This window comes from Cyprinodon tularosa, unplaced genomic scaffold (genome assembly GCF_016077235.1).
Source record: "Cyprinodon tularosa strain WSP-4 unplaced genomic scaffold, ASM1607723v1 ctg495, whole genome shotgun sequence".
Lineage (NCBI taxonomy): Eukaryota > Metazoa > Chordata > Actinopteri > Cyprinodontiformes > Cyprinodontidae > Cyprinodon > Cyprinodon tularosa.
The window spans coordinates 251884-272933 of record NW_024039224.1 but is presented as its reverse complement, the minus strand read 5'-3'; the positions used below and the strand labels follow the sequence as shown (position 1 = coordinate 272933).

At 38.1% G+C, this 21050-nt stretch overlaps 1 protein-coding gene across 4 annotated transcripts in view; it reads right to left on the bottom strand.

Moving 5' to 3' along the window:
* Positions 1 to 21050, bottom strand: part of sdk2a (sidekick cell adhesion molecule 2a) — a 123486-nt gene that overhangs the window by 21670 nt on the left and 80766 nt on the right. For all 4 annotated transcript variants that reach the window (XM_038302602.1, XM_038302604.1, XM_038302603.1 and 1 more), the window contains exons 6-24: positions 19415 to 19526; positions 18835 to 19025; positions 18533 to 18616; positions 18222 to 18416; positions 17454 to 17570; positions 17005 to 17172; positions 14873 to 14975; positions 13903 to 14079; positions 13677 to 13813; positions 12895 to 13042; positions 11637 to 11777; positions 11229 to 11410; positions 6846 to 6961; positions 6427 to 6622; positions 6224 to 6322; positions 2631 to 2822; positions 2348 to 2469; positions 2124 to 2233; positions 1542 to 1692 (exon numbers count right to left, since the gene is read on the bottom strand). In XM_038302602.1, the coding sequence (XP_038158530.1) occupies positions 1542 to 1692; positions 2124 to 2233; positions 2348 to 2469; positions 2631 to 2822; positions 6224 to 6322; positions 6427 to 6622; positions 6846 to 6961; positions 11229 to 11410; positions 11637 to 11777; positions 12895 to 13042; positions 13677 to 13813; positions 13903 to 14079; positions 14873 to 14975; positions 17005 to 17172; positions 17454 to 17570; positions 18222 to 18416; positions 18533 to 18616; positions 18835 to 19025; positions 19415 to 19526 (2741 nt within the window). The remainder of the gene's footprint in view (positions 1 to 1541; positions 1693 to 2123; positions 2234 to 2347; positions 2470 to 2630; positions 2823 to 6223; positions 6323 to 6426; positions 6623 to 6845; positions 6962 to 11228; positions 11411 to 11636; positions 11778 to 12894; positions 13043 to 13676; positions 13814 to 13902; positions 14080 to 14872; positions 14976 to 17004; positions 17173 to 17453; positions 17571 to 18221; positions 18417 to 18532; positions 18617 to 18834; positions 19026 to 19414; positions 19527 to 21050) is intronic.

The window sequence follows — 21050 nt, the reverse complement described above, 5'->3', positions numbered from 1 at the left end:
ACCAGTTATTCCTCAAGCCTTAATCTCACTGCTGCCATATTTTACTGTGAATCGGATAAACCTGAAATTAAGTTCAGCAGCCTTTGCAAGAAACCCCTGAGATTTGCTGTTCTCCATTCTGTAACTAAACCCATTGTTTGCAGCCATGTGAAGTATAGAAAGGGCATCAATGCACACATATAGGAGGCTGTCCCAAGAAAAAAACATATAGCATAGTAAAGGCTGCCCCAAGGAAATGCGACGAGTGTTTTGGAATTTATCTTTCTTTGTTTCTGTTTTCATCATTTTCTTATTATGTTCTGTCTTCCCTTTAATTAGTTCATGCTTTAGTTTTAGTTCTTTTTAACTTATTTATCTTACATAATTCCTCATGCATTCTTCGTTTATTTCTGTTTAGAATTTCCCCTTGGATTAGGAGTGTTTTGCAGAGAGCTCAGTTCATTCTGGTTAATTAGTCACTCCCCTCTAGCTGCTCTGCCTTCACTCTGCCTAAGCTGCGTCTAATTTTCCTAGATTAGCCATTCTGTTTGCCAGTCAATTCTACACCCCTTCCCTAATTATATATGCTCACCTGTCTTCATTGTTCCCTACTGGGTTCCTAGGTTTTTCTGCCTCTTCTGTGAACCGTTTCAAAGCTGCTTCCTCCTAGTATCTAACTGTAAATTTTTAGATTTTTTCTTCTTTATTAAATCATAATAACTCCACATGCTGCTCTGTAGTTGCTAACTTAACTTTTGTACGGAACACCCTAAAAAATTGTGACAAAAACATTGCAAAAAAACCAAAACAAAAAATAGTTAACAACACATTTCAAATGTCTCTATATAAATATATTTTCAGGTGTTAATTCTCTCAAAATAATTTTTCTGTTATAAATACTTTCATGTGTCCAACACTATAGTCTGAAAATACTTAATTTACTTTTTAAAACTATCCAGCATTAGCACGGATCACAGTCAATGAGCTCTGTCATCAACCTGCAGAGCAGATTCCTTTGCTGACAACCCTGTGTCTTTTAATCCAGATAGATCCTCTCTGTTTAATCTTGCAATGGCTGCAGTGATATGACAAACCTCTGTGACTCAAGTCTTAACCACTAGTGCAGGGATAGTAATAGAGAGACGTGGTAAAAAAAATCCACTGCCAAATGCTGATGCAGAAAGGAGCTGTTCCAAGGACACAGAAAGTCCAGCTTTTGCACCACTAAAAGTAATATTGCATGTTCTTTAATATCTTAATAAAAAAAAAGCCCCCAGTGTGCAGAAACAGTTTTATAAAAGCCCTGAAAACGTCACTAAATGTCAAACCTAATCATCTAAATAGAGATTTTACTAAGCTTATCTAACAGCTCAAGGACATCTGGCCTATTTGATTTTAGTTCCATCATTACATTTAAAGAATACACACAAGAGAGATGTTAAAAGAAAATAAGCCTATTCGAATCACTCATTGCAAAACCTGAAAAAATGTCCATGAAAATCTAATTAAACTAGCCAGTGTCATGCTGTCTTTATCGGGTCTAGTATGCAATGAATCCATACCACCCAGCGAAGCCAAAGGCTGGTTTCACTGGCGGTCCGCAGGGTCACGTTGGCAGGGGAGATGTCTGGAGGAGCTTGAAGCGTCTGGATCTTCCTTGAGGGCTGACTTGGAGGACTGGTGCCCACTATGTTCACCTGACGCATCCTGAACCTTAAACACAACAAATCTGATATTAGTAGGTACATAAGATACTCACTAAACTAACATGTAGGTGCCTTTCGAAAGTATTTATACTAGTAAAATAGTTTTAGATCTTGTCCTGTTAAGAGCAAACCCTATTTAGACTGATTAATTTACTCTGAAAACTACTTGAATTGCTTGAATTTTTTATATCCTTACACCTATATAATTGCATGCAGCTTTGTGTAGGTCCATAATATAAAATCAAAATAACTTACAATGCTTTTACCATATAAACTGATTAATTAATTAATCTAAAAGGCAATTTATTTAAACTTTAGATAAATAGATGGGTTTAACAATGAAGATATTATCAGTTGTATTTGAATGAGGTGGAAGAATGTTTTTTTTTTATTATTCATTACGTGTGTACAATGGTTTGTTGGTATGCATGTGTGCACCTGTAGAAAGTATAGGGGTTCAGGTCGAAGACCTCCAGTGACCTAGCATCAGGTTCATTAGCCAGCTCCTGAACCATCAGCCACTCTTCGTTTTCCCCTATTATGCCAATCTGAAATGCACAGGGACATGAGCCTGCATAAGCAGTGAGGCAAATGAAACTGACAGAAAAAGATCCAATTAAGGAACGTGTTGTCCTTAATATGTTGAACATGAATTGCCATACCTGAGCTTCAACCAGCCAACGGGAAATTGATGTCTTGCCATCATATCCTGGTTTAAACTGCAGGCTGACTGAACGTGGGCCGATGTTAGAGATGGCTAAATTGGTGGGAGGACCGGGCAGCTCTGTCAAAAACATAAAAAAATTATGTTAAAGAAAACCTACAAACAAATCATGATTCTCAGCAGAATATAAAGCCAACGTTTTCAATAAAAATTATTTTCATTCACCATCAGTAGATTTCTGTAATGTTCAATTACTTCTCATCTTTCATTTGGAGACTGACCTGGAGGTACGCCAGAAGATATGGTTGATGAGGATAGCTGACCTTGACCTTTGGAAGTCATGGCCGCTACCTGAATGGTGTAAGTGGTAAGGGCAGTAAGTCCTGTAACCTTATACTCTTGAGTCAAGTTGGGCAAGTAATGGGTCACCCTGGTGTTTGTCCTGTTGAACTCCTCCCAAGAGATTCGATAACCTGAAATATATTTTAAAATAGCACAATCCATTAAAGTAAGCATAATGTATTCCATAAGCCTAAAAGTCATCAAAAGCCTTCAAATTTTTTAGCGTGTTTTAGTGTGTTACTACCACACACTTAAATCTAAATATTGGAACTTAGTTTAACAGAGCAGGAGAAAGAGATGAACTGTAGTGAGGTGGATTTAAAATGATACATTACTTCAAAGTCATCTTATAGCATAACCTCCATGAGGTTATATGCACTCTTTAACAAAAAAGTGTGATTACTTCAGAGGTTTCTACCTTTTCATTATAAAATAACCACATGCATTTCACTTCATAGGCCGCCTTAAAGCTACAGTGTGTAATTTTCAGCGACATCTAACATCCAGACTGCAGACCGCAGCAACATGAACATCTCCCCCCCACCTCTTCTCCCCCCCAACAGTACGGCGAGCGTTACGGGACAAAATGTCTTCCACGACGTCCGCATCACCTACCTTCTCAAGTGATGAGGTTTGTTTACATAGATAATTTTACAGATAGTATTTCATTAGTCTGTGTGTTCAGTACCGTCTCAGTTAATCTCTCTCTACTTGCCGTAGTTACTTTCGAGTGTAATGGGCGATCTCGCAATGGCTAGTTTGTTGGCTCTGCGCTGCCGTAGCACAAAGATGTCTGCCTCCATGGCTGCAAGACCCGCTCCTATGTAATTATAAATAACGAATTCTAAGGCAATGCAAATATTAAGGTTAAGAGGCTGAGCTCGTAGATGATGATAAATAACATAGTTATGTATAATATATTACATTTCTGACTGTATATCCCTGTAATTATTACACACTGTAGCTTTAAGAGATAATATGTAAGAACTTTTAGATTTCCTCCTGGTTATGTTCAGAAAAACTTTTTTTTTTTTTGTCACTGGCAGTTTTTGCCAATAGAAACCTGCACAGAATATTGCATTTTACCCATTTTCACAAATATAAAATTCTTTATTCATGTTTAAGATTTCATTTGACATATTGAGGTAGAATAGGAATGGATACATGATAAAATTAATAAGAATAACACATTTAAGAAGTTCAATAATCTTTGTACTAAGAATGTTGATACACAAAATAGATGTAGAATAGTGTAAAATGTTAAAACACACTCTATTTGAGGTTTTAGCTAAGATTTACTCACTTGAAACTAAAATCAGCCTAAGAAAACAGTGTTCTGTATAACAAAATCACAAATCAGTAAACATATGGGGAGTGGCGGCCTAGTGGTTAGGGCATAAAGCTTGAAATCATGAGGTGCTGAGTTTGAGCCCCAGTCCCACAGACTGCCACTCTGGCTCACTGAGCAAGACCCTTAACCCCCTTATTGCTTCCCGGGCACCCCATGATGGCAGCCCACTGCTCCCCAAGGCTGTAAATAAAAGGTACAAGGGCTCTTTATTCTGTATTATCGACTATTAAAAATAATTTATTTTTAGTCATTGAATTGGAATCAGTTGGAATTAGAGCAGTTCATCACATTCTTTGCACCCAAAAAAAAACGGCGATTTTGGCATTGTTCACATTTTTTGTAAAGTTTTCCCATGTTAATAGGCTTGTAATGTTTCTTATCCTAAGGCTCCAAAGTTGTACATCTTTTTGTAAATCTTCTTAATTAAGTCTAAATTAGTTTTCCAAATCTCTTTAGAAAATCTAGTGACAAAATCTGATGGAAGGTCTGGAAATCATTATCACTGCCAGTGATATCTTGGAGAAGCATGAGCTAATACCACTGCACCTTGAAGAGACCATGAGAGGGTTTGCCACCACTTCTTATCTTCCTCTGTTGTTTCTTTGGTATTTTCTTTGCTATTCATCCTGCTGGTCTTTTCAAAGGATCAGCTCCATCATTTGGTCTGGTGTGCTTTCAACCGAGTTTTTTAGACAAACAGCTTCATGCTGCTACAACAAGGGCAGCGTGGGGCAGAAGAAAGTCCGTCTCATGGGGTGTCCTTTGCTATTTTTGTGCTAAAATGTAGTTGAGGACCTGCACTTCTTTGCTACTCCACATATTATAAAGATACATTTTCAACTTCTTTCATCTTCGCCCTTTTACTCTTTTTTTTCTTCACCTCTACTGAGATGGTCTGCTTTTACATCTCATTCTCTCTTCCTGCTGTTAGTACCCTGGACTGGCAAGCATTCATAGAGCAAGTGATCTGCTGTTGTAACTCTGCCAAAGTGTGGTTTTGAAGGGGTTGACATCAGCATGATCCAGAAAACTGACTCTGGCACAAAGCTTTCCAAAGCACTGTCTCTAAGTAGTCACCATCAGAGTCACTTTGAATTATATGAATTGATATACTAACTTACTATAATTTAAGTAGTACTGCTTTATACTAGCAACAACACTGGTGATGTGCACACTTTAAATGTACTCATGAGTTAAATATGCAATATACTTCTAGTAGTATGTCAGAAGTAGACCCTTTGATATACAATTGCTAATTAGGATATTTTCTTACACACATCTCCTTCCAGGCATGCAATTTAAATAGGCCTGATCATTTGACCATCAAGCAAAACTGATATAATTTAAAGAAAATAATGTTGTTTCTTTTCTTTAAACAGTAGTAGTTTATTTTTATAATTATAATAGCTTCCCAAAGCAAGAAAAAAAAAGTTATAACTGCAATAAAAAATGAATTGAAACAATTTTCGCAGTCTGATTAAACATGTTTTAAATAACACATGCCTTCAAAATGTATGTACATAGTAAGTAGACACCATGGGAAATGTGTGAAAAGATACTGTTCTGTGGTGATCTTATAGGTTTATTACAGAGCATGAGGTGACAAACAGCATTAAGAAAATAGAGGAAAACAGCAGATTAAAGTAAACTAAAGGTATTAAATGAATGAATGAATAAATAAATAATGGGCAAAGGTTGAGTCAATCCACCATAAGCCCAAAAATAAAAAAGGATGGAACAACTGCCAACTAAAGGACAGACTGGCTAAAGGGGAAACAGTACTAGAAAACAAGGGTAACTCTGGAGGAGCTGCAGAGATCAACAGCTCCGGCAGGAGAATCTGTCAAAAATATCAGCTATTAGTTATGTCCTCTACCAATTTGGCTTTTATGCAAGATTGACCCGAAAATAACTTCAAGGATAGCTAGCATACAGTAAAAACAACTTTATGAACCAATCAAGAAGTTAAAGCTCATGGTCTTCTCTGTGGGTCCATGATAAAATTGCACAAAAAACAAAAATCTTTTGGACAAATTAAGGTGTTTTCTCAGTACTTTAGGTCTTGGCTAGACACCTCACCCACCAATAAATACATTGAAAGTGGTAATTATAAGAAGACAAGTTTGGAAATTATGAAAGGATTTAAGTTATTTTACAAAGCAATATAACACTTTTAGCTACCTGTAAGAATTCCATTTTTCTCTTGCGGTTCCTTCCAGCTGACTTTTAATGAGGTGTCCAAGATGTCAGTGAAGCTGAGGTGTCCCACTGCCCCAGGGGCTAAAAATAGAATATAAATATATTGTTAAATCAGAAAGCATCGGTCATTTTCTATGATAAATAAATAAACTAATTTTGAATAAAATCTATTATAAATGACATACTGTCCTCATGGGTTCGCAAGCGCTGAGGGGGACTCCGGGGTCCATCTCCAGGGGTAGTAAAGCATAATACTGAAGTGTAGTACTCGGTGAACTTTTTAAGGCCTGAGATGTAACCCACATGAACACTGTCCTGAAAGTTGGGTCGAACCATAACCACTGTGACCTCATTAGAACGACTGGGTTCCCATGCCAATAGCTGGAAGATAGAGGTAATGACATAAAACATAGTGCATGCAATGAAATAATGAGAACATCTTAAGCAATTCACATCAATTAAGCTCATAGCAAGATGGATAATTAGATTTCCAGCCCATGCATTCTGACAATGATATATTCCTAGTTCATCAGTCGAAAGCAAAAGGCTGCCCTGCTGACACTGACCACTAGAGTGCACTGGTTGACAGAAAGGGGCTGCTCACCTTGTATCCCTGGTTGATTCCATTGATAAACTGAGGACTTGGGGCACTCCAGGTAAAACGCACAGTGGTGGAGTTGACAGCCTCAGCTTGGACATTTCCCGGTGGCACAGTGGGCACTGATCCAAAGAGAGGAGAAAACAAGGGATTCAGGAAGGCATAGGGATTAGATAAGACACAGGGAGACAAGCAGAGGGATGAAAAGAAAGAGGAATAGCAACAAGATGGGGAGAAGGGGGACTAGAAATGTTACAAGAGTAATTCTTTTCAGACTAGGTTTATATTGGAACTGTGAGAAGGAGGGTTGAGAAACCTCTATTTTGGCTCATTTGGGAAGGCAAGAACACGCCAGTCAATCGGGGTGTGAGAGCGATTGCCTCAGGCGGCTTCCAGGTAAACCCTGCAGCCGTTTGTTTGATGTGAGCATGCCATCCTGATGTAACACCGGAAAACAGTTAGGGGGTTGCACATTAATGACGTTGATGGGACTACATCAGTCCTTGTGATTCTGTTGCATTCTCTCAGATTATCTGTATATAGTGATCCAATTTTTATTTTTTCAGCCATTTAGTGTTGGAAAGTCCAATTAATGAAAGCTTGGCAGGAAAACATAAATAGCCATATCATTTATTCGATTAGTGTAGGTGAAACTGGCATTTTCTAAATATCTAATTTTTCTATGAAACAGTAAATTAGTTTACCTGTGCGGATTTGATATATTTAGCTTAATTAAACAGGTATCTCAGAGAGAGAGAGCCAAACTTTTCAAGGTTTTAATAATAACAATGAATACCTCCAAGACCGAATCCATTATTCTGGAAACATGTGAGGCATTTTGTAATCATCTGACTGTGACAGATTGGCAGAAATAAATGGCATTCCTGTTCTAATAAAAGCAGACATTGGGAGCTGAGAAAAAAATCCTCAAACATCATATGCAGGGTGATAATTGTGACAAGACGCTGAACATCCAGACAAAATAACAAGTTTCAGTACAGCTCAGACCAATTACCAAGCGGCAGTGTCATGTTGCCAATGACGCGCTTTAGATTTTCTATTATCCTATGTGTCATATCTATATTAAATGTTTTAAACTTCACTTAGAAGAAGAATAATGGCACAGTTTTAACATAATGCAAGAAACATGTTTTCTTAATCTGCCTGTGAGGTAAGTTTATCTGGGCATAAAGAGAAACAGATATAAAAGGTGGGTGGCTGGGGTTATTTATTTAGATTTTTTTTGTTTATGGGCACTCCTGAGAATACCTAGTGGTTTTGATGCACCATTCCACCCTGAAACACTTAATCTAGCATGACAGTTATGACTCTGTTTTGTCTTTTAAAACTTTAAAGGATCTAAAAATATATGAAATGTGTAATAATTTAGGTATTATGTAAGGTAAAGACTGTTTCAGACTTTTCAAGTAAATATTAGCTTTGATGTGGCTAGGAAAGACACTGACCGCAAGCAAAGGCTGGGTTATCTTTTTTCATTGCATTAGAAACATTTTCATGAATTATTCCTATTAGTTTGGAGATTTATACCCAGCAATGGAATTATATAGACAGTCAGCATGATAATATGTGATTTAAAGGCCAAGAATCATTATTTTCTAAAGAGCCAGACATTAGAATACGTACTCTCTCTTGGAAACCGCATAGATTTAGGTGATTTATAGTTACCGTGGCTTTGATCCTAAAGACTCTGAGTAAACAGGGCAGACAAGGAAGACGAGAATGTTGGAAAAAGTAGGCATGGCAGTACTGCAAAATGCTAAAGGCATGTTCTAATGACTTTACTCAGCATGAACAAGCAGAGAAGAAGTCATCCAAAACCAATTCCTATTGAAACATGCAGAGGTATGTCACAAGAGTGATGCTTGTCAATCAATGATAATTTATGTTTAAGCTCAATCAAATCTGGGCTAAATCTCCAACTAGAATTTTCAGCTGTTCAAATAGAACCATTAGTTTTGGTGTAAGATGTTGCATGTATAAATATCATTGAGTACATTAAAAACATTTGATTTGGTGTAGATAAAGAGGGCTTTTTGGTAGAATGCGTGCAAATGTATCTAAATATTTTTGCTCTTTTTAGTTGTAATCAGATTTTATATCTCAGACCAACATGTACAAGTTAGATTATTTTTGTTTTACAGTTTTATTTGAATTCTGGGGTGGGGTGGGGGGGGGGGTGGGGGGGGGGGGCAATCAGTTAAGGGTCCCTATTCTCTCTCTGAGTCCAGGCACGAATCTGACCACCTGACAGTTAATTCAGAGTGAATGGTGCTCACATGTTGTTTCCTAAATCCTCAGCATCACAAAAAAATTTTGCTAGATTTATCACCAGCAACATTATACAAGAGTTGTATAAAATCTTATATATACCAACAAAGTTGGCTGGTAGACAGTGACTGCAGCTAAGCTGTGATCTCTCTTCCTGAAGAGCTGTCAGCATAAAACCATAAAAACAACCATATATATATATATATATATATATATATATATATATATATATATATATATATATATATATATATATATATATATATATATATATATATATATATATATATATATAAAAAACACACACACACACACCCATCTATCTATCTATCTATCTATCTATCTATCTATCTATCTATCTATCTATCTATCTATCTATCTATCTATCTATCTATCTATCTATCTATCTATCTATCTATCTATCTATCTATCTATCTATCTATCTATCTATCTATCTATCTATCTATCTATCTATCTATCTATCTATCTATCTATCTATCTATCTATCTATCTATCTATCTATCTATCTATCTATCTATCTATCTATCTATCTATCTATCTATAGATAGATATAGATATATAAAGAAACCCTGTATGACAAAAACTGTTCTATTCCTGATTTTTTTTATTTCTGTATGGGATATCTTAAGTTTTTTAAATCACTTGACAATCACATAACAACTCTACCAACCTTGACCTTAGTAAAAAATATGGCAAAACAGCTACTTTAAAAAGCACAACATCACCAACTAATAACATTGTTCCACAGATGATGAAAGCGGAATTAATAGTTCCTTTATTTACCGTAAGTGACTCTACTAATAAATCAGCACAGCAGATCCAGGCCATCACATGTTTTATCAAATATCTTGAGGAGCATCATTGGCCCATGTGAAAAAGCCTTTTGTGATCTTTTTGATCAGTGATGGTACCCCTTTGTTGAAGTACTGATGGTAATTGTGGTGAACAGCAACATCAATTTTTTTTTTCATACTCCATGTTTTTTCAATCTGTGAATAATGGCTCTAATTGTGGTTTGCTAGAGTCCGAAAACCTTTGAAATGTCTTTGTAATCCTTTGCAGATGGCCTTTGCTATTTTTTTCCTGTTGTCAGATGGGATCTATTGAAGTAACTGGTTTTCTGGCAGTTATTAGGCCTGGTTGTCTCAATTAAAACTGAATCAAAAATGCGGTGAATCATAGATAACTTGAGATTAAACAAAGTAGATAATTGCACACAAAGCCAAGTAAATTCAAATACCATTTTTGATATAACATCCTTCTTTGAATGCAGTTTTACTCTGGCGACCTTGGTCTGATAGTCTTAAACATCTAGGCATCTCAAAAGAGATAATAGACTAAATCAATAATGAGCAAATTCTTTGTCAATGTAGTGAATCTTTAGAAATCAGTAACAAAGATGCAACTGGTATAGGATACCTTAGATTAATCTATATCAAATAGCAGAAATAAAACTAGCAGACATATTGTAATACAGATGCACTAAAAAATAATCCCCAAAGAATAGCAGAAAGATTGGTGAATAATAATTTGCAGGAAAATATTTTTCATTTCTTGCCGACATCTTTTCTCAACAATGGACTTAAATCAAGACATGCAGAAACTTCAAAACAAGGAAAGAAAAACTGCCATTTCTGTGTGTAGCAAAGTAACAACCTTTGTAACACACTACCGCTGCATCTATAAAGATGTTTAACAGCTTGAAAAATGCTATAGGGCAAGTAAGCAGTGTTTCTACAAACCAGCCTTTCTGTGCTGACTGCAAACTTCTAAAATAAGCAACAAAAATACGGCTGCCATAACAACATGGGCACTTGTGTCTCTTTTTAATGCCACTAGAGTGAAAAACACCATGAAAACTCCTAATTTGATCATTAAAGTCAGATTATTACATTAAGTTTTATACATATATCCCACGCTGCAGGCTTTATATTAGCCCCCAAAAACACTTAAGCAAAGACTAAATGGAATATGCAAAACCAAACAGATTGCCCTCCCTCTTGGTGGAAGTTTCTGATGCATAAATACAACATTTTATTTGAGGCAGTACAACTCATAAGCCCTGTTTGCTGTTTTTACCTCCTTGGAGAGTCCACTCGGTTACTTTATGGCTGTAGATGCCCGTGCCTGCTCCATTGTAAGCTGCCACCTCAATCTCATAGTTTGTCCAAATGATGAGGTCCTCCAGGAGCAGGCTGCTCTGGTCGGGGTTGGTGATGTTTTTCATCTGACAATCCACTGGAAGCCCTGACAGACAGTATCTGGCAGCATTGAGAGTAATTGATAGACACAGGAAGCAAGGACAATACTATATCAGGCAACAATACTAGAAAGATAAGAATGAACATAAATATAAAAGAGACATGCTTATCAGCTATTGAAAATTGATAAACCAAAGTTTTTTATTAAAACACATATTTTAGCAAAATCCATAGAACCTATAGTAACCATCCTTGGAGGGAAAATAAAAATGGCAGGTTGTTTTACCTGATGATGTAACCCTGAAGAGGTCCATTCTGATGGCCCTCCGGTGGTGGCTGCCACTGGATCATTATAGACTGATTGGTGCGGCCACTTGCAATGACAGTCTGGGGTGGCGCGCTGGGAGGCTCCTCGGGTAGAGTCAGTCTAAAGCAAAATGGAAAGCAAAAGAGAGAAGATAGGTACAAGAAGAGACAAGGAGAGGAGCCATGCATTAATTATCACATTTCTGCATATTTCTATCCCATTTCATCATAGCTCATCAATTCATGGTAAAACCTTTCTTTTCTATTCCTTTCTTTAAACACTCCATGTAGAAAAGTTGGGGAAGTAGGGTCATGCTTTAGCCCAAAACATATTCCCCATACTGCTGTCCGCAGAGGGACCACTCGCTGTGGCAAAGAAAAGATCAAAGAGGCCGAGGCGAAAGTGGAGCGGCTCGATGGAGAGAATGATAGCAAAGAACAAGAAGGAGAGATCCATGAAGATTTTTCTTTTAAGTCAATTTAAGATGACATCTTGATTTCTTCCCAATGTGCTGGAGCAGCCCTCTGGAGGAGATAAAGCAGAGTGTTTAGGATCAAAGAGGTGCCTTGGAAAAAAAAAATGTTGCTCTCACTGATGCAGTAACCACCCCTTCCCCCTTGTTTGGCGCATTCATAGGGGAATTCTGCAAATGAGTGCCTGGTTGAAAAAAAGCTTTGCATTGGGCTATGGTTGTTTTCAGTCACAGGTGAAAAAGAAGTGAATGTTGACATAGATCATGTCTAACAGTTGTGTGTACAGGAGAATAACATCCGATCTTGTTTGAGTTTGCCCTTTATGATATTGTTTGGTCTCGCTAATCGACAGAATCCACCTGAGAGTCTGTTTTCGCGTGTCTTTAAAGCCTCAGTTTATTTCACTCATAAAGCCCTGCAACGACAGTTGATATGAAGAAAAGAGATGGAGCTGGGTCAGTACACCCATCGAATCTTCATAAAGCGCATTTGCAGCTCATTCACATTTTATCTTGGGAAAAAAAAGGCCCATCTGAAAGCTGGCTCATCACCCCCTCAATCGCACAGGAGCAAAGAGCAAAAAAAAAAAAAAAAAAAATGGTGTTACAGGATTTTCTATTGAACTGCCAAGATAAGACGTGGGGGGAGAACGAGTTGTTCCAAGGCAATAAAAGCCCTCCAAGTGCAATACTTTTCTCCGGATCAGTGTACAAATTAACTTATACAGACTCCAAGCAGTGTTTTAGGGCTTTTAGAGTACCCACCGATCCGTCTCTTTGCTGAACTGGCCTCTTCCCACATCATTGACAGCACACAGGCGGAACTGGTATGAGCGTGCAGGGATGAGACCACCAACAACCACCCCAGTAGACTCAGGCTCTATGTTAGCCAACAGTACTGTCCAAGGGGCATCTGAAATAGAAAACATGAGGTGATAAGTCCATAAGCAAAAGAAAACAAAACAAAAAAAGATAATTCTTTGGATAATAGGGAGTCTTCATTTGCATCTTTTATGTGCAGGAAAACCCAAATTGAAATTCTGTGTTATTTCTGGGATATTGTTGTTTATTATTGTTTCATTTTCAGCGATGATATTGCTGCTATCTATCCAAACAAGTAATCTATTTCACATGCACTACCTCCAAAGATCAGATTGCAATTCAATTATCTAAAACCCAGATCCCATCTGCATCCTCAGATTCATTTCCTTTTTAATGAGGTGTCATTTTCTCAGTTTAGCCTCAGCTTAAATGAGAAATGGTCGAACAATTTACCCGCTATAGGTGAAAACATTATAACTGCTTTGATTTTATCTGAAGGAATAATAAAGGAGATAAAGAGCAGTGGACATCAACACGGTTTTGTTCCCAAGGAAGAAAGTGGGTGCAGCAATTCAGTTATACTTAAGGGATAAAAGGATGCGCCTGACAATTTAAGGTAAAAAAAAATATATAAAGAAATATATTTAAATGGTTTATTGTGTTAGAACAAAGTAGAAACCTGACTTAAATATGACAAGTAAGCAGCATTTAAAGGAAAAACTTACTGTTTTCGGAGACCTCCAGGATGTACCGGATCAGGGGGCTGTTTCCATCGAAGGCCTGGGCCCAAGTGAGGTTAATGGCCCTCCTTTCCGTGTTACTTAAAACTGCTACTGGGTTCTCTGGAGCATGTGGCAGCTGCCTGTATTAAGCATATGTGTATTTTCAGATTAAAGCAAGTAAAAAAACAAACAGACATTAAGATCAAAATTATCTCGAGAAGTTGCAGACCTGACTCTGAGGTGGGCACTACGGGAGTCATTGCCTCCAACCGAGGTTACCCTGCAGGTATATGTTCCGATGTCGCCCGACCACGTTTGGGAGATGTGGAGGGTCCCATCAGGATCCAGACGCAGGCGGGGAGACAGGTTCACGTCAATCACCGAGCCGCTCTTCTCCCACACATGTCTGCAGGGTTGAAAAGCGTGGAGTACACACATTCACTAAGTCTCACACATACACCAGCTTATGACTTTCCATAACACTCTTTACTCCCAAGTGTTGTGACAGTAAATCTGTTTTCCTTGTGTCAGATCATACGGTAAACACAGTAGCTGCTGACACTGATGAAAAGCCTCGTGAAGTGGGTAACAAAGTGTTCTGAATCTGGAAAACATCTCTCTCTGTCTTTGCCACCCATACGGTACGTAACATATCATCCAACCCTTCCACTACATGTCGTGTCAGACATTCACCCTTACATATGATCCCTCTTATGCATGCATTGGGGCATGCATGTGCCACAAGCCAGTGTGATTAATTGCAACTATTTGGGCTCTCCAGCTAATCTTCTCTGTGTTGCATTTAATTAAAGCTGCTGTCTGAGGTTATTACGCTGTTTACATATTCATCTGTTTACCCTGCAATCTGATCAATGTCGCAGGCCCACAGGTGACAGGCACTCTAATCACTGGGCTCCCAAGACATCGTTTCGCTCCCTCAGAGACAGATGTGTGCTCTCTATCATGGTTGCAACTGTCTCAAAAGTGAGGAGAGGCCATGAACTAATTTCTCAATCTCATCTTTAGCTCAGATTCTTTTCATTGGAGGCTTTCCAAGGCTGGATTATCATCACGAGATCATTTCCAGATTTCATAAACTAATTAAATCCAACACTCGTAGTCAAGTTTGTTTTTTCGCACAGCAATTACTTCCTATAATGTCAGCCATTAATTTAAAATGCAACAAAAATGAGAATTACCTTACGGTGACGCTGAGATCATGGGTTACACCACAGGTCATTACAGCTTTGGTTCCCTTAATGACACTCTGGTCTTGTGGTGGTTTAGTGATGCGGGTGCGTGCTGTGAAAAGACCGAGAGGCTGGTGCTTAGAGACTACATGTTTGAACAGTGGATTTAACAGAGCTTAGTGGACTGGATTTCATCTTTTACTCAGTGTCTGTCAGAAGCAGGATAAATCATCACAGAGATTTCAATAGGTGCTTTCAAAGGCTGTTCAAGGACTAATAGTTTGTATTCATTCACAGTAAATAAGACTATGTTACCCTAGTGATTACAGGAGTTCATTTAATTATTCAAAAAAGCCTTGGTTTGCTATAAAGGATGTTCACTATAAGGAGAAAAGCAAGCCTTGGTTAAGCATGATTATAACCCTGTCATAATCTACAGGTGTTAGGCTATACAGTATTTTTCATCTGATTTCATATTTTCCAATATTTTATTGCTGTTTATCATGTTCTAAAACAACTTTTGGGTTTTGCCTTATCAGTTTCCTTCTGTGCTCTTTGTTGTTAGGTGTCTTTTTGTGAGTTTTGTTGTATTTTCCTTTGCATTTAGCTTTGAGGTTTATTTTACTTTGAGTTAATTCTATTAGTGTGCTATTTTAGATGCCCTATTAGCTCTGTTTAGTTCCATTCATGCTTGATGTTAGTTTATTAATCAAACTCATTTTAACCACCTGTTCCCTCTGCTATACTTTATATCAGAGGTCAGGGATTAGCGGACCGCGGTCCGGATCCGGACCCACCTGCTGGCCAATCCGGACCCAACCTGATTTAAATCATTTATGAATTACTGAATGTTGTCCAACAACAATGTGTCTAACTTCCCTTGCCCTGCTTCGCCTGTTAATATGGCTAACAAATGAACACCTTGATATGTGATTGATAATGGCTTCGCATGGTTTAAAAATCTTGCAGGGCAGCATAAAGCCCTCTTCTCTCATTAAGCCATAAAAAAAAAAAAATAAAATAAAAAAAATAAAAAAACAGTCAGTTGTGTTATATAAAATATGTGAATCAGGAAATTGTCTATATACCAAACTGAACAATTGCTGTTCTCTACACTTTAGATTTTATAATGGAAAAATGTTCTATTTACTTTTATATTTAAAAATTCAATGTATAACATTGAAGCATAAAAACCTCATTTTATTTCAGTGTTAAATTCTGTTTAAAGTAACAGATTATAATTAAAAATCTCCAGGACTTTACTGGTTGATTATTTTCTTTATTCGGATCCTGCTGATTTTTAATTGGCTACCCCTGCTTTATATGCTTCCTATTACTTACTGTTCTCAGCTGGATTATTACCTGTTTCAGTTAATATAAAGCCTTTTTCATGCTATTACTCATGTCTAAGACTAGATCTTATTTTAACTTATGCTCCAAGCCTTGGAAGTTTTTTATTATTTTTTTTTTAAACATTTGCTCTGCTTTTCTTTGTGCATTTGGGTTCACTTCAAAAACCTAACCCTTACAGACTGTCTCCATATAGATTCTGGGTCATTGTCTTGCTGTAACGCCCACCATATTTTATTTTTCTTCAAAATCCCAGTTGACTGTATTAGAGTTTTATCAGTAGTATCTAATATCTGACAAGTGAATATTCTGAAACACCCTTCAACATATTTTCCTTTTGCAGAAAAGGTTCAGACTTGTCATTTCATTTTGCATCAGCTTTTATCTCTGTGCCATTCCACCTAGAAACACCATCCAGTGGTAGACTTTTTACCAACAAATATAAAATGGCTATCACAGCATCATAAGAAAGTGTGGATTTCTGTTGTTAGATTTCAGAAAAAGACCACTGAAGAAAAGAAACTGGCAGTTCTAGCTTTCTATTTATTATTTGATAATATTATGTGCCAATGACCTTGAAATGAGCATAAGAATCAAACTAAGCTGACAATAGTAAAAACTCTGGATAAAGACACATTTAGGCTTATATTCTGAAGTATTTAAGTAGCATATCTAAATTTAAATAAATGGTATCATTAGAAACATATGAGATAAAAATGTATCTAATCAATACTTGTTTCCCAGCTTATAAGCATTCTTAACACAATGTGAGTCTGAGCAGTTTCTCTTACCCCAAACCACTAGGTCAGCTGATGCTTCATCAATACCCCTTGAGTTACTGGCCATGCAGGTGTAGGTACCAGCATCAGACAGGTGGGAGGGGCTTATGAGCAGGCTGCCCGACTCGAGTAGGGTGAACCTGGGCAGCTGGACTGAGCCGCTAGCCAAAACGCGTTCACCTGCAGGGAAGGCGAAGGGGTGATTGATGGTTTAGGAAGGAGGGCAGGCAGTGAAAGGGGGAGGTTATCATGGGGCACAGAGAAATAGTGATTAGGGCATTGGAGAAATGTCAGGGAAAACAACATACCAGGGTAAATACTATGGTAGAAGTCAAAAGATTAAGCTTAGTTGGAGCGCATTTATATTCTGGATCTTTTTCTAACTCTGGCAAGTCAAGAAAAAAAAAAGAAGCAGCATAATAACCACCCCACAAGGAAGCTCATACTGTTGGCCCACGCACCTTTCTGCCAGGTGATGGCTGGGCGCGGGGCTCCTGAGGTCTCACAGTGCAGAATGACTGACATGCCATCAATCACAGCGCTGTCAGAGGGGCCAGCGGTGATGTTGGGAGCAATACCTGGGTGGGATCAGCCATACACACAAATCAACATGCATACATTCAAAGAAAATCAGGTGAGACAGAGGTGATAATGAGAGACATAAACAGCTTTGTCCCTAATAAAGCAGGCGGCAGCTGAGAGCTTAATAGACTTGACTTGACAATTTTGCACAAATGCCATTTTGCACTGAACCACTGCAACTTGCACACTGTCTCTTATCCTCTGCACTGTTCACACTTTGACCACTGCTGCACTTTTTGTATTTTTCTATAACTCGTGCCATTTGAAATATCAATGCAACGTTCATAAGCTGTATGTAACGCAATTTCGTTCTGTATGCACCCTGTGCATACAAAATGACAAATAAAGAAGTCTAAGTCTAAAGGGGGCAGCCGTCAGGTCTCATTCCCAGTGACAGCTCTAAGACTCAGACAAGCCACTCTCATCTCACTGTTTTTCCTGCTCAGTCTAATTCAAAAATAGGGCAATAATTGCACAAGCTTCCAGTGTTAGGAATCTGTCACCGCTACAGTAATATATAGATAGATGGGTGTCGGAGGGAAGATAGAGAGAATGTCAAAAGAGGATTAGAAATAAGACAAGAGGCAGATTTACGGGTTCGGAAATAGAAAGACTGAAGGAAAATTAGAATTTCCAAGGAGACGTACTTGTAACAGCCAAGTATGTGTTTGTCTGGATTTCTCCTGCGAGATTGCGGGCGAAGCACTGAAACATCCCAGTGTCATCTGGCAGAAGGCCATTGATCTGCAGACTGCCTCCAACCAGCACCTTGTACCTTGGGATCTTCACCGGGCTGATGGGCACTGCGTCTTTATACCAAACAATGTCTGGCTGTGGCGTTCCTACGGGACAAAGATTTCTGTCTCAAAATGATCTCGTTATTTTCTGTTAGAATTTCATGCTTTCGTTCACTAATGCTTTTTTTGCACATGCAGCACCATAGAGAAAAATAACCAACCTCGGGCCTGACAGGGTATATCTACCACCTTCTCCATCTCTGCAGTGATGTGACTCGGTGGCTCTTTTATAAACATGGGATATTCTGTTTGAAAAAGACAGAAAAAAGCACAACTCATCTAAAGCTGTCAATGCTAACTACAAAAGATTATATTTCTTTGAACTCTTCTCTGTCATACACAATATCAGTTAAACTACTAATGGATACTCTCAGGCTAAATTACCTGAACATAAAACTGAGCATGCTGAGGCAATACCTAACGGCTCTGTGCAGAGTTGAAGTGTCATCTGTGTTTTAATTACCAAGAACATGCAGGTAGGCACCAGCAGTGACTGAGGGGACACTGCTACTGCGAAGGGATGCCTCGCACTCGTAGTAGCCGCTATCCCTGACTGCGGGCAAACTAATCACCAGCCTACGACCAAAATCCCTGATCCCTGTATTGACCACGACTCCGTCTTTCCTCCAAGTGATGCTCATTTTAACAAGGGGTCTAAAGGAAAGGGAGGGGAAAAAAAGATAAAAAAGACAGAAAACGTGGGTTTAATACAAACTTTTATGCTGTTTCAAGGTTAAAGAGTGTTGAGGGTGAAATGTGATACATCTGTCATTCTGATTAAGTCTTTGAATTGGTGATAATAGTTAGAATTCAGGGCTGGGATTGTGTGAGATAGAGAGAGCAGAGGAAAGCCTTGAATCAAAGGGAAGAATGGAGGAGAGGTACAAAGCAAGAGATGTGCAAAACACTTTTTCGATCATGTTCAAACAAAAGATTTCCCGTCTCATTTGAATGAAAATATCAAATTTTGAGGGGAGATAAAAGTAGATGTATATTTTTTTTTCAGATTTCTTCCAACTACATATCTTTTTGTGAAAGCTTACCTCGCGTTGGCCACACACTCCATGATGGCATCATTTCTCCCGACTGTTACTGTGGTGTTCTTCGGGGGGATGATGATGGAGGGGGCAATAGGGTCCGCAGGTCCTCCAACATCTATTGTATTCATTGAAACACACACACAGAAAAGTAAAACCAATCTGTGAAATCCCTCTAACATCTGATGTAGCCTGTGCATCTCCCTGATACAGCCAACTGAGCATGACTAGGTCCCTACACATAGACTGACAGGCTGTCACTATCACCAGCAGGCAGCAAGCTTTTTTTATAACCCGACTATTAACACCTCTGTCTGTACTCTGGGATCCTTTTTCTTGTGGCCCACACAGCATTTTCCTGTTCAAGGTGTTAGACCAGGTGTTAGAAGCCATTATGTAACGTAATTGAGACAAACACAAAAGGCGATTAAATGCAGCACCATCACTCACTGGTTTCACGGAGCCTCCAGCCATCCATCGATTCACTGCCCTCAATCAGTGATCTCTCTCTGAATCTGATCTCATCCCCCCCCTCCCCCACTACCCGGGAGGGACGGCTATGGGCCAGTGAACTCATATGTGTTTGAGTGATTGCACGTTTACGGTGTGCTGTACGTGTGTGCTGCGTGACCGTGTGCTTGCGGGAGCTCAATTTTCAGGGCTAGCGCAGGTTAATAAGGTTCCTAATCAACTTTTTATGATTAGTAATGTTATTCTATGTCACCTCATTTTGAGTCTTACCCCTTTGCGGCTCAGTGTTTAATCTCAACAGTGTTTTAACAAAGCCTCCAATGCAAACACAACCTCTAAATCTGGAAGCAGACCTTCTGATGCTTATTACTGCTGCTGGTTAAGTTACATAGCAGCTTATAATTTCAATGAATTATAATATACTTTTTAAACCTATATAAAGTAAATGTGCAATACATATAAATGTATTTAATGTTAAAAAAAAAACATAAAAGAGAGCTGATATGAGAGGCCAGTTTTGTAGTAGGTTGAGATATTTTGAGTATCCATACAAGTAGACTTAAAATAGACACACAGTTATGTAATTTGCAGCAAATAGCTTAAAGAAAAAGCAAAATATATGTAAGTCTTCAGCATTTTACCATTTTTTTTAAAGTTTACATACATTAAACATGAAAAAAAAGTCATCATTTTTCAGATTTTCAATCATCTATTTAAACATTCTTAAAGGTGAATTTTTTAAAGCAAATTTGAGTTAGTAGGTTTTCTTAAAATTCATTATTGAAACTATTTATATAAGAATACAGCTGACAGAGTCTAACTTTAAACCATCAAATTAAAAAATCTCCTCATAAAACTGATAGGAAAAGAGCCCACATCATGATGCTACACTATGCTTTAAGGTTTGTGACATTTTGAAGGCCTGACTGACTTTATTTTGGTAAAACAGCTCATGCTGCCAAGTAAAGGGCTGGTCATTTTATTCCTAGATGTGTTATGATTTTTGGGGGGGTTTAGTTTTCTTTTGTGTTCCTGTTCTCTTAATTAAAGTTTTTTATTGTTTCTAGTTTTCACATTAGTGTTTTTCCATAGTCTTTTATGTGTTCTTTAGAATTACTTCGGTAAGGTGTGATTTGGACATTTATCCTGGGTATTCTTGCTTCTTCATTCA